We start from the raw sequence: 12,757 nt of genomic DNA on the forward strand, positions 1-12,757 counted from the left end.
GTACCTCGGTAGTTATATTATCCAAATAAAATTTATTGATTTATGTATAATAACTTTAAAAAGCAGCTATCTGGATAATAATTTCATAACTTGTTTTATCAACCTGTGCAGCCGTCCCAAAGGAAGCCTAAGTGCAATGGGCCGAACTGCAGGTGGCCTACAAGAGAAGCAAAGAATATGAAGGGAAGGCTTGAGCTAACCGCCACGCATCAGATCCGACTTGCTTCTCGTCCAATTCCCACCCAAATCTCATAAAATCCCGTTATCCAATCCTTTCGCTTGCGTTTCGCCCTCCCGTCTCCCTTCTCCACAGTCAACCAGGGAGGGAGACCACCGGTTGTGTGTGGCTCTCTCGCTGCAGATAAGGCTCCAACTCCTCCGGGATTCTGTGGCCAAGAACCTGTGAAACCCTACGCATCTTTACTTCACACAGCAGAAGGTCAACAGGAAGCCCCCGCCATGTCCGCCCTTCAAGCGTCCCTCCTCTGTCGCTCCTCCTTCTCGCCGTGCTTACCCAGCCAACCTCTCTCCCTCTTCCCCCGCCAGCCTCTATCCCTCTTACCCCGCCGTCCCGTCGCCGCTTCTCCTTTATTGGCCTCCTTTTCTATCGCTTATTCCCATCGCCGGCGCCTATCTGTCTCTCCATTTCTTGCATTGCCTGAGAAACACGGCCCGAATACCCAGGACGATGTCTCTTCTTCGAGTCCGGCGGACTCCGGACCCGACGAACCGACGGTGATGGCTGGAGATTTGGGCTCTTTGGAGAAATCGTCGGCGGTGGAGGTGCGGACTGAGTCGCAGGAGAAGAGATTTCCGTTACTGGTGTTCTTTGTTGGCTTGTGGGATTTGGTGAGGAGAGGGTTGGGCAGGCTGAACTTGTCGGATTGGCTGAACTGGTGGCCATTCTGGCGTCAGGAGAAGAGGCTGGAGCGTCTCATTGCCGAGGCTGATGCGAACCCTAAGGATGCTGAAAAGCAGAGCGCTCTACTGGCCGAGCTCAACAGGCACAGGTTTATTTTTTTCAAATTTCTTCCTTTTCCCTCATTTCACTAGATAAACTGGTTCAGATTTTTACCTTTGTTTAGCCTTTCTTGCGAAAGTATGCATTTTGAAATGGGTTCTGTCTCATTGAATGAATTGTGTTCTCATTGAATGGATTGTGTTCTCATATGATTGGAATTTAATATGGCAAAATGAAGAGATCACATTTTTACTCTCATATGCTGGACAGATTCATCCTTATAAGGTTTAAATATAAATGACCATTTTCATTGTTATATTATCTATTCTTGCAAGATCATTTACTAGCTTTTCGTGCAGTATAAAGCAAGCTGCACACTTTTTATTTTAGACAGTTTGGAAACTTAAGTGGATAATCATAAGTTATGCTATTGAAATTTTTGCAGTCCTGAGTCTGTCATCAAACGTTTTGAGCAAAGAGACCATGCAGCTGATAGTAGAGGGGTTGCAGAATATCTGCGAGCCCTGGTTGTCACCAATTCCATTGCAGAATATCTTCCAGATGAGCAATCCGGCAAGCCTTCTAGTCTTCCAATGCTGGTAGCACCTAGCTTTCCTCCTATTTGTTCTAAAGAGCTTGCTTTTGATTGTTAGCTTCCTACTTTTGACCCTATCTAGAAGTTTTTAATTTTTATTTATTGTTTCAATATTTGTGACCTTGCTGATTAAACAAAACTTTGTGACTGCATTTCATGCCTCTTTCGTTATAGTTATTTTCATTTTTTGATTTCCTTTTATTTTTTAGTAGAATTCATCAAGAAAAAATTCATTAACACTGTTAAAATTCAGGTTGCGTAGATGTATTAATGGGATTTGTAATTTAAAAGTATGGCTTGATTTGTTGGGAAAATTTCTTTTTTATTCCCTTTGTCATCTTTTCCATGAAAAGTATTTATGGTTTCTTAGTTTTTTTTGTTATGGTTGTTATTTAGCATGCATTAGTAAAACTATTAAAGAAACAGAAGAAATCTCCATTGCAGAGATTATATTAAGTTCTAAAGCAGTAAAATGCGTTGAAAAAAGTTCCATGGAACATTGTTCCTTAGCCTTTTTATGTCTAGTTTTTTGATAGCTCAAGTTCACCATACTCTTTCTCTATATTCGTAGATCTCATTTCTCTTTAATTTCTGTTGCCTCAAGCTGCAGGCTGCTTTATGGTAAAAGCTCTTTTTTGCTTATATAAGTTTAATGAATAAAATGAGAAAAAAAAATCTAATTGGAGCAGTATTTCATATTCAAAATAAGGTTTTGTGAAGTTTTATGGTATCTAGGCCTTGAAAGGATGCGCAGAAATCCGTACTGAACTTTTGAAGATATGAATAGCAAGATGCTGGCAACAATTTAGTTCCAATTCCTTGAATGCATGTGCTTATTTTTCCTCTTAAAGTCTAACTATAATTTGAGTGTCCACGCTGTTGGTTAATTTCCTTTTCCTTTAACATTAGATTAGGTGAACTTTATCTTTGTGGGTTTCTCAGTTATTTTTTGAAAATATATTTCTGTTAGTAGCTACAAGAGTTGAAGGAGCGTGCAGCTGGAAATGAGGATGGATCATTTCGGAACCCTGGCATCTCTGACAAGCAGCCATTGCATGTAGTTATGGTGAGGGCAAGGAAGTGAGACCTGTAATTTCATAGTCTTGTTCTGATTCTTTTGACACAATGCACTATTCTGACTGTCAGGACATTTACTTCATCCCCTAACTGCATTCATCAGGTTGATCCCAAAGCATCTGGTAAATCTACTAGATTTGCTCAAGAACTACTTTCAACCATCATATTTACAGTTGTTGTGGGACTGATGTGGTATGCAATTTTACATATTTTTACAAATTTATTTGTCTTTTTTATTTTTATTTTTTACTATTGTATCCTAGTAAATGTAGGTCTGTTTTAGTATAACAACAACAACATCAAGTCTTTATCCCACTATTTGGTGTTGGCTATATGAATCCTTTTTTCTCCATTGTGTTCTATTGAGAGTCAAATTCTCATTTAAATATAACACACCTGCTTAAGTGATTTTTTTTAAACTCTTCAATTAACATGACCTTGGGTTGGTTAACCATATGGCACTCAGTGCAAGGCAGAAACAAATGTAGTTTCTGCTTTTATGCTTCTCCCACCATTCTCCCCTCTTTAGAGTTTTTGTATGCCGGTGATGCATCTTATGTTCAGTATGTTCAATGTGAGCAAAAAGTGGATTAATTCTGCCGCTATTTGATGGGTATTTGGATGAGTTCACTTTTTAACCTCCTGTTTAAATTACTGTCACGTTGGTGGTCAGTTGATTCTGCTGGATCATTGAAGGGATAGTAAGGGTGCAACGCTTGGAAGGGATGTCAAACTTTCTTGGCATTCTTGATGCAAGTGATAAATAACTGCTAAACTCTTTATTTTTTGGACCAGAAATAGAAATTTTTTTACCACGGAAGTTGGAAGCCGCTATGACTTGGGATAGCTTGAGCCTGCTAAGGTAATATTGGATTGGAATGGGCCTTGTGTTATATACTTGTGATAGATTGAGTGCTGTGTGTATGAATAGTTTAAGCAATTATAAATTCTTATTAATAAAGGAATATTAACAAAAGTATTTTTGAGAGTAAGATTTTAGATTTTAAGATTTTGTCTTTGCATGAGGATGCTAATGTTATATGGGAAAAAGTGGTTAGTGATATTAAGAATATTGCAAAAGATATGCTTGGAGTTTCGAAGGGAAAAGCTCCTAATAGTAAAACTAGTTGGTTGTGAAATCCAAATGTGCAAAAAAAGATAAAAAAACAATAAGATTTGTTATAAAAATTGGTTTATATGTAAAAATTCTGATAATTAAGAAAGTAATAAAGAGGCTCATAAGGAATCTAAAAAGCTATTTGCGATGCAAAGAACTTTGCTTTTAATGATTTGTATAATAGATTAGATACTAAGAAGGGAGAAATATATATGTATAAATTAGCCAAACAAAGAGATATGAGTAGTAAGGAATTAGTTCAAGTGAAGCGTATTAAGGATGAAGAACAAAAAATATTTTTCTTAGAATATGATATTCAACAAAGGTGGATGAGATATTTTGCTAAATTTTTTAATGAATAATGTGAAAAAACGATTGACTTTAGTGACTTTAGCACCCTAAATGAAAATAAAGATTTTTGTTTTTATCGGTGTATTAGTAAAACCGAAGTTAGAGAGGCTTTAAAGAAAATGAAATGTGAAGAAGCTGTTGGACTTGATGATATTCCATTAGAGGTGTGGAAATCTTAGGTGATGAATGAATTTCTTGGCTTGCTAAACTTTTAAATACTATTTTGAAGACTAAAAAGATGCTAGATGAGTGGAGAATGAGTGTGTTAATTCCTATTTTTAAGAATAAAGATGATGCACAGAAGTGTGCGAGTTATAGAGGAATTAAGTTAATGTGTCATACTTTAAAGCTATGGGAGTGAGTTATGGAGCGTAGGTTGTGACGTGATACTAATGTTTCTCAAAATCAATTTGGATTCATCCCGGGTAGGTGTACTATGGAATCCATACATTTATTGAGTGGTTTGATGGAGAAATATAGAGAGAGTAAGGAGGATCTACATATGATATTTATTGATTTAGAGGAAACATATGATAAAGTTCCAAGAGAAGTGCTATGGAGAGTTCTTGAAAGAAAGGAGTTTATAACACTTATATTCAAATCATTAAAGATATGTATGCATGAGCTATTACTTGTGTTCAAACACAAGGTGGTTTTACCAACAATTTTCCTATTTCGGTTGGATTATATCAAGGATCAGCCTTAAGCCCATATCTTTTTTGCTTTAGTCATGGATGTTCTCACTATACATTTGCAAGAGGATGTACCTTGGTCTATGCTTTTTGCTGATGATATTCTTCTTGTTGATAATACTAGAGAGGGAGTAGAAGATAAACTTGAATTATGGAGGTCAACATTAGAGTCTAAAGTTTTTCACTTGAGTAGATCTAAAACTGAATATATGAAGTATAATTTTAGTAGCAATAGACCTAGTGAGGGGATTGTGACTTTGGGCGATCAAGTCATTAATAAGAGTACACGTTTTAGATATTTTGGATCTATTGTTCAAAGTGATGGTGAAATAGATGGGGATATTATCAGCAAAATTCAAGTTGATGGTTGAAGTGGAGGAATGTATCGGGCTTGTTGTGCGATAGAAAAGGCCCCCTCGAATTTAAGGGAAAATTTTATAAGATGGTGGTGAGACTTGCAATGCTTTATGGTGCCGAATGTTCTCCATTAGAAGAGAAGCTTAATACTAAGTTAAGTGTTGCAGAGATGAGGATGCTTAGGTGGATGAGTGACTTTACTCTTAGAGATATGATACGAAATGAGCATATAAGTGAAAAGGTTGGAGTAGCTTCAATGAAAGATAAGATTAGAGAGAGTCGCCTTAGATGGTTTGGTCACATTAAATGGAGGCCTTCCGATGACTTGGTTAGGAAAGTTGAGTATTAGATTTGACTTATGTTAAGAAAGATAGAGGTAGACCTAAAAAGACATGGTTAGAAAATATTAGAAATGATATTTTTTTATTAGATTTAAATGAGAATTTGACTTTTAACTGGACAACAATGACGAAAAAGGATTCACGTAGCCGACCCCACGCAATGGGACAAAGGCTTGATGTTGTTGTTGTTATTGTTGTTAATAAAGGAATATATCTATTAGATGTTCGGCTTATAAGCTTCTTGTCAGAAAATAGGTCTATTATTACGGTACATGTGTGTGGCTATATAGGTTCAGCTGTATATACTACTGGACATAAAAAATTAAGCACTTGGTTTTAATGTCATATTTCTTCCTATGAATGGTATCTTTTATGCATCTACATGCTATAAATATTATTTTTGTAAACTAGATTGATATGGATTGTCAGTGGTTTTCTGTACTCCCTAAAACTTATTGTATTTCAGTTATCAGCTTATGTCATGCTTTCTACTAGCAATTCTGCATGTCACTAACAGTTCTGGTACAGGGTGATGGGTGCGGCAGCACTCCAGAAGTACATTGGCAGCTTGGGTGGGATTGGGACCTCTGGTGTTGGCTCGAGTGCTGCCTATGCTCCTAAAGATCTGAATAAAGAAATCATGCCAGAAAAGGTACAAAGAGTCATTCAGTTTGAGCAACTGTTATTTGCAATGCCAACTTGTTTTTTGTTCAATCATTATGCCTATTCTACAGTCTACACTAAAAAACTGAGCAAAATAAAATAATGATGAAAAGTTATGTGGAGATATAATTAACTTATGGATCAAATGTGATTTATAATATACACGATCAACACGTTTAATTTTGGCCAGTTTTAGTATGGTTAACATGGGTTCATGATTTGGGAGGCAATTATGGTGATGGAGATATGATGCGGTCAACTAGAAAGAAAGAGTCAAGAGAGGAGAACACCAGGGCTAGTAGAACATAACTCAATTCAAAAACTAGAATGCTAACATCCAAAGAAACACCAAAATAAACGAAAGCCAAACAAACGAAATAAAATTAAAAATAAAAACAACTACCCTCAGAACAACCGACAAGCAGTTTTCTCACATGCAATGAAAAAGTAGGCAATATAAAAGAAGTGCATAAGGGCTTTCAAACCAAGGGTCCACCAAAGCTACAAGGTCCAACGTCCACCAAAACTCCTTGGGCAAATGCTACCAAATCAACCAACCAACACCTCCAATTGCTCAAGAAGAAAGATGCAAGTGGAGTGGAACTTGTGGAGAAAAGAAAGAGGTTAGAAGCCAGGACGAATAGTAGGGAGGAAGAGAGAAATGCAACAAGCTCTCAAGCTTTTCCAAAGAAGAAACGCACAGGTTTTTTAAGAGACTTTGCTCAAATAATCAACAACCTTTTATGTTTTAAAACACCTCAAAAGGTGGCAGTCAAACAACCAAACCACCTCCAACCAAACCAATCAGGTAAGGGGAAATGGAAGGACATCTTTCAGTCCAGAAACAACACCCGAACAGCCACATAAAAAATCGAAAAAGGCAGCCAAGGGGGAAGGAACGTACAGTCAGGGAAACCAGAACAGCAGCCAGGGGAACCGGAACAGGCAGCCAGGCAGGGAAAACCGAAGAGTCACATGGAAGGGGAAAGAGCAAGAGACACTCCATATAATGAGCTAAAAAGGAGGAGAACTTCCCATCATAATGAGCCGAAAAATAGCAGCTCAAACATTAATGAGCTGACACATAGTAGCTCAAAAACACAGCCAAAACTGAATAGCCAAGCTCAACCCGAGAAGCAACCAGAAGCCCAAGAACCAAGGAACCCAAATACCTAGCACACCCAAATCTTGCCAAGCCCAAGCACAACCTACTCATGATCATTGGATGCTTTCCATCATAGGATAGCATAAAAAAATTAAAAAAATTATAGCATTCAAATTACAATAAAAAACTAAAATAAACTGAAATTTGCATGCATCAATTCCCCCATAGTGGGAGAATCTCATCTCCTGATGAGAAGGCTTCAACAACTTTCTGATAGAGATCTGAATGAAGATTTTTTAATTCTGTCGCATCTATCCACGTATAATCAGTTAACGGACAGTTGCTCCATTTAACCAAGAACCTTTTGTGCTTGTCATGCCTAGTCTTAGTAATCCTGATATCAATTACATATTCAATCCGATCATCTCTGTTTAGATTTGAAGTGAAAATTGGTAAAGTCTCAACTTCCACAGAATCATCAGAATTTCCTTCATACAAAGAAAGGTCAGAAATATTAAATACATGAGAAGTTCCAAGAATAATAGGAAGATCCAGGAGATAGACATTCGTGCCCAATTTTCGTAGAATACGAAAAGACCCAAATTTTTTCATGCTTAATTTGCCAACAGTACCAATAGGAAATCGTTGACGACGAAAATAAGCCATAACCAAATCACATTCTTTAAAATAAAGTTCACTCCAGTGTTTGCTAGCAGCAGATTTGTATTTAATATTAGCCATACAGAGTTTTTCAAGGACTTGCTGTTGGACAGATTTGATATGCTCAAAAGTTTCTATGGCTTCAACACTAACTTTGTTATGTAAAGACAAGCAATTTCTATCCAAAATGTGAGGTATAGGTTGAGCATAAATAATTTCAAAGGGAGGTTTGCCACTGGAGCGATTAACAAAATTATTATATGCAAACTCAGCTTGGGGCAATATCAAATCTCATTGGGAAGGTTTCCCACCAGCAAGACATCTTAGTAAATTCCCTAAGCTTCGATTGACAACTTCAGTTTGTCCAGCGGTTTGTGGATGATAAGCACTCCTAAACTGAAGAGTAGTTCCTAACTTAGCCAGAGTGTTCTCCAAAAGTGACTCAAAAATCTAGTATCCCTATCTGAAGTAAATGTTGGAGATATGTCATGGAGATGAATAATTTCTTTAAAAAATAAATTAGCAACATATGAAGCATCAGAAGCTTTTTTGCATGGAATAAAGTGTGTCATTTTGCTAAATCGGTCCACAACGATAAAGACAATCATATTTTCGTGCGGTAACTGACAGCCCTAAAACAAAATTCATAGAAATATCTTTCCAAGGTTTATTTGGAATTTGGAGGGGAGTATACAAACCAATGTTTTAAGATATTCCTTTGAAAGCCTGATAGATTTTACATTGTTTCACCAGCTTAGCAATTTGCTTTCTCATATGAGGTCAGAAATATTTTTCTTCCACTAAGGCAATAGTTTTCTCTTGACCAAAATGCCCACCCAGACCCCCACTATGAAGTTCTTGCACAAGTTGTTATCTTAAAGAATTTTTTGTAATACAAAGTCTAGAACCTTTAAATAGAAAATCTTGTTGAATGACGAATTGGGCAGATTGATCAGTTCCCGAAGTGAGACAAGATTCCCAAATACCCTTAAAATCTGAATCGTTAGCATAGGTGTCTTTTAAGAAATCGAAAGAAGTTATGGTTGGATAAATAGTTACCAAAAGATGAGACCTACTTAAAGCATCAGCCACTTTATTTAGCACCCCAGTTTTATGCTTAATATGAAATGAGTATTCTTGCAGAATTGAGGTCCACTTGGCATGTCATTTATTCATATTTTTTTGAGAACCCAAAAATCACAAAGCTTCGTGGTCAGTGTTTAAAACAAATTATCTTTGAATTAAATAACATCTCCTGAATTTCAAAGCTTGAATAATTGCATAAAATTCCAAGTCATAAATAGAATATCTAGTTCGAGAATCATTCAACTTTTCACTAAAGTATGCAATGAGCTATGATGCACCGACACTTCTCCTCAAAGAGGCGTGCAGTGTTCGACACGACACTCGCCCGACACTCCTCCGACACGTGTCGGACACACCAAAAACGTGTCCAATTAATAAATATTAAATACAAATTGGACATGCCTGTCCGACACGCATATCTTAAATATTTTATGAATTTTTTTAAATATAATTTCTTTTATTTGGCGGGATTTAAAATAAATTTCTTATTTCCTATCCACAACACCAAATCAACGTCTGCAATTAATACCCAATCATCGAATATTCTCATTTTCATTTCTTTTTGACAGTGAAGGTATTTTCATCTCATCTCTCGGTGACTAATAAACGGCATCGATGCCTGACTCTCGACATCCTAATACTAATCATTTAAAGCACAAATTCTAGTTAAATGACTTAATATTTTTAAATTATTTTTAAAACTATACTTATTTAATTTTATACACTATTTTTTTTTTAAATATAAAATCTATAATAACGTGTCCAATCCGTGTCCGTGTCCTATATTTTCAATAACTGACATGTCCCGTGTCCGTGTCGTGTCGTATCCGTGTCGCCGTGTTCGTGTTTGTGCATCATAGGTAATGAGCTTCCCTTTCTGGCTAAACACAACTCATATACCAATATGCGAGGCATCACAATCAACTTTAAAAACCTTTTCAAAATTTGGCAGGCTAAGGATTGAAGCTTGACTCATTTTTTCCTTGATTATTTGAAAAGTTTGTTCAGCTTCAGGTGTCCACTTAAAGATTCTTTTTTTTAAACAATCAGTGATAGGGGCAATTAGAGAGCTGAAATTTTTAATGAACCTATGATAGAAAGAAGCAAGACCATGAAACCCTCTCACCTCATTGATATTTTTAGGAGTAGACTAGTTTTGAATTGCCTCAATTTTAACAGGATCAACCTTAATTTCCTTCGCAGACACGATGTATCCCAAGAATGTCAATTTTGAAGTCATAAAAGAATACTTCTTCAAACTGATGTATAATTTTTGTTCTCTTAGAGTTTGCAGAATTTGTTTCACATGATTAAGTTATTCAGAGGGGTGAATCCTGTAAATCAGAATATCATCGAAGTGCATCACAACAAACTTTCTAATGAAAGGCCTTAAAACATGATTCATCGTTCTCATAAATGTGTTAGGAGCATTAGACAATCCAATAGGCATCACAAGCCATTCATACAATCCTTCTTTGATTTTAAAAGCAGTTTTTCACTCATCTCCCGGTCTACTCCTAATATGATGATACCAACTTTTTAAATCAATTTTAGAAAAGATTTTAACACCACTTAACATATCCAACATATCATCCAGCCTAGGAATTGTAAACATATGCTTGATGGTTATTTAATTTATTGCTCGGCTATCCACGCACATCCTCCAGGTTCCTTCTTTTTTAGAAGTAAAGCAGACACAACACAGGGGCTTAGGCTTTCCTTAATTAAACCCTTTTCTAACAATTCAGACACTTGCTTATAAAGTTTTTCATGTTCAGATGGGGGAGATTAGGCAATGTGGCTCCAGGGATTAAATTAATGTGATGTTCAATGTCGCTCATTGGGGGCAAACCTTTTGGCAATTCTTCAGGTGTTATGTCAGAAAATTTATTGATTAAATGTTGCATTTCTTTAGGAATTTGAGAGGTTGTGTCAGATTCTTTTCCTAGGACCAAATATGCTATCTCAGTTTGTTTCAATTCATTAGTGTTAAGAAGTAGTTCAGGAGTGGTTGTTTTTGCAATTTTGTTATTTTTTACAGGTGGGCCGGGAATGTGTTTTTGCGAAAAAAGAGTGAATTCCTTATTATTTTGAATTATAGTGTAGGTATTATTTTCCCTATTATGAATTGTTTTGTGATTGAATTGCCAAGGACGACCTAATAAGATGTGACAGACTTCAAGAGGCACAATATCACAAACAACTTGATCTTTGTAGAAACTCCTAATTCTTAGATTAACAGTGCATTGTTTTGTTATAGGAACCTCAACCCCTTTCTTCAACTAAGGATTTTGTATAGTTTGACAAGTGGTTTTGATTTCAATTTGAGCTTATCTACCATTAGTTGTAAAACAAAATTACCTGAACTCCCACTATCGATCGTTAGAGTGCAAAGTTTTCCCTAAACAATGCAGGTGGTTCGAAAAATGTTCATTCTAAGCCACTTATCCCCATTTTCCATTTTAGCAGTTAGGACTTGTCGGATTACTAAAAGTTGTTCACCTTCATCGCCCTTTACATCAACCTTTTCCAACTCGATTTCATTTTCAAGTTTAGATTCATTTTCTTCTTCTTATATTTCTTCATCATTTTTAATATAGTTATTTCTCGGAGGATTGTTTTTTCTACAAGTTGCTGAAAAATGGCCATATAACCCGCATTTATAACATGGTTCAATCAGTTTTGATTGTTCAGTAGGTTTTGGTCCCATTAATCCCTTACCTTTATCCAAAGTTTGAGTTTCAAATGTTTTACTTCGCACACCAGATGTTCCTATAGAAGTTTGTGAAGATTGAGTTTTAATTCCTCTAGTTGGTCGTCGCTTATAAGTTTCAGTTACTTTGTTATGACCCGGTTGATATTGTTTTTCAATTTTCAATGCCATTCGACAAGCCTTGTTTAGTTTAATTACATGGTGCAAATTTAGTTGATCTTGAATGGTCCATTTTAATCCGTTGATGTATCTAGTGATAGTTCTTTCCTCGGATTCATCTAAGTCGTTTAGAGATTGGAGTTTATAGAAAGTTTCGGTATATTCTTCATCTGTTTGATTGCCCTGACGAATGTTGTTAAATTCTTGAAATATAGTTAGTGCGTGGTCTGAAGGTAGAAATTTCCCTCTCATTTTTTCTTTCATACTTTCCCAGTTTTGTATTTTTTCTTTCCCTCACCTTAGTCTATTATTTTGAAGGTTTTTCTACCATATTAATGCATAACCAGTGAGTTTTAAGCTTGCAAATTTAACCTTCCTATTATCAAGTATTTTCTTCCATTCGAAGAATTGATTCATCTTTTCTACCCATTCGATGAATTAGTCGGGTTGTAGTTTTCCTTCAAAGTTATAAACATCGATTTTTAACCCATAATCCCAATTTCTTTGTTGCCTATTTTGATTTCTAGGGACTTTCTTCTCACTTTCAGAAGTTTGAACATTAGGATTGTTGACATTTAAATTTGCAAGAGTGTTAGCCATGTTGTTTATTTGATGTTGAAAATCCACTAACTGTTGCATCATTTGTTGTCAATCTCCTTGATTATTAGCCATTTTTGTTTCTTAAGAAAAGACACACTCACCAACCTAAGATATGCTAACATAAGCTCTGATACCAAACTTGATGCGGTCAACTAGAAAGAAAGAGCCAAGAGAGGAGAACACTAGGGCTAGTAGAACATAAATCAATTCAAAAACTAGAATGATAACATCCAAACAAACACCAAAACAAACGAAATAAAATTAAAAATAAAAACAACTA

The 12,757-nt window shown here is 36.0% G+C and overlaps 1 protein-coding gene across 1 annotated transcript in view; it reads left to right on the top strand.

The window, feature by feature from the left end:
- The first annotated feature begins 261 nt into the window (after positions 1-261).
- Positions 262-12,757, top strand: part of LOC110099383 (ATP-dependent zinc metalloprotease FTSH 11, chloroplastic/mitochondrial) — a 35,098-nt gene continuing 22,602 nt past the window's right edge. Inside the window, exons 1-5 of the mRNA XM_020826505.2 lie at positions 262-1,010; positions 1,407-1,560; positions 2,530-2,622; positions 2,737-2,825; positions 6,020-6,143. Coding sequence (XP_020682164.1) covers positions 460-1,010; positions 1,407-1,560; positions 2,530-2,622; positions 2,737-2,825; positions 6,020-6,143 — 1,011 coding nt within the window. The 5' untranslated portion in view covers positions 262-459. The remainder of the gene's footprint in view (positions 1,011-1,406; positions 1,561-2,529; positions 2,623-2,736; positions 2,826-6,019; positions 6,144-12,757) is intronic.

Source organism: Dendrobium catenatum, unplaced genomic scaffold (genome assembly GCF_001605985.2).
Source record: "Dendrobium catenatum unplaced genomic scaffold, ASM160598v2 fragScaff_scaffold_1336, whole genome shotgun sequence".
Classification (NCBI taxonomy): Eukaryota; Viridiplantae; Streptophyta; class Magnoliopsida; order Asparagales; family Orchidaceae; genus Dendrobium; species Dendrobium catenatum.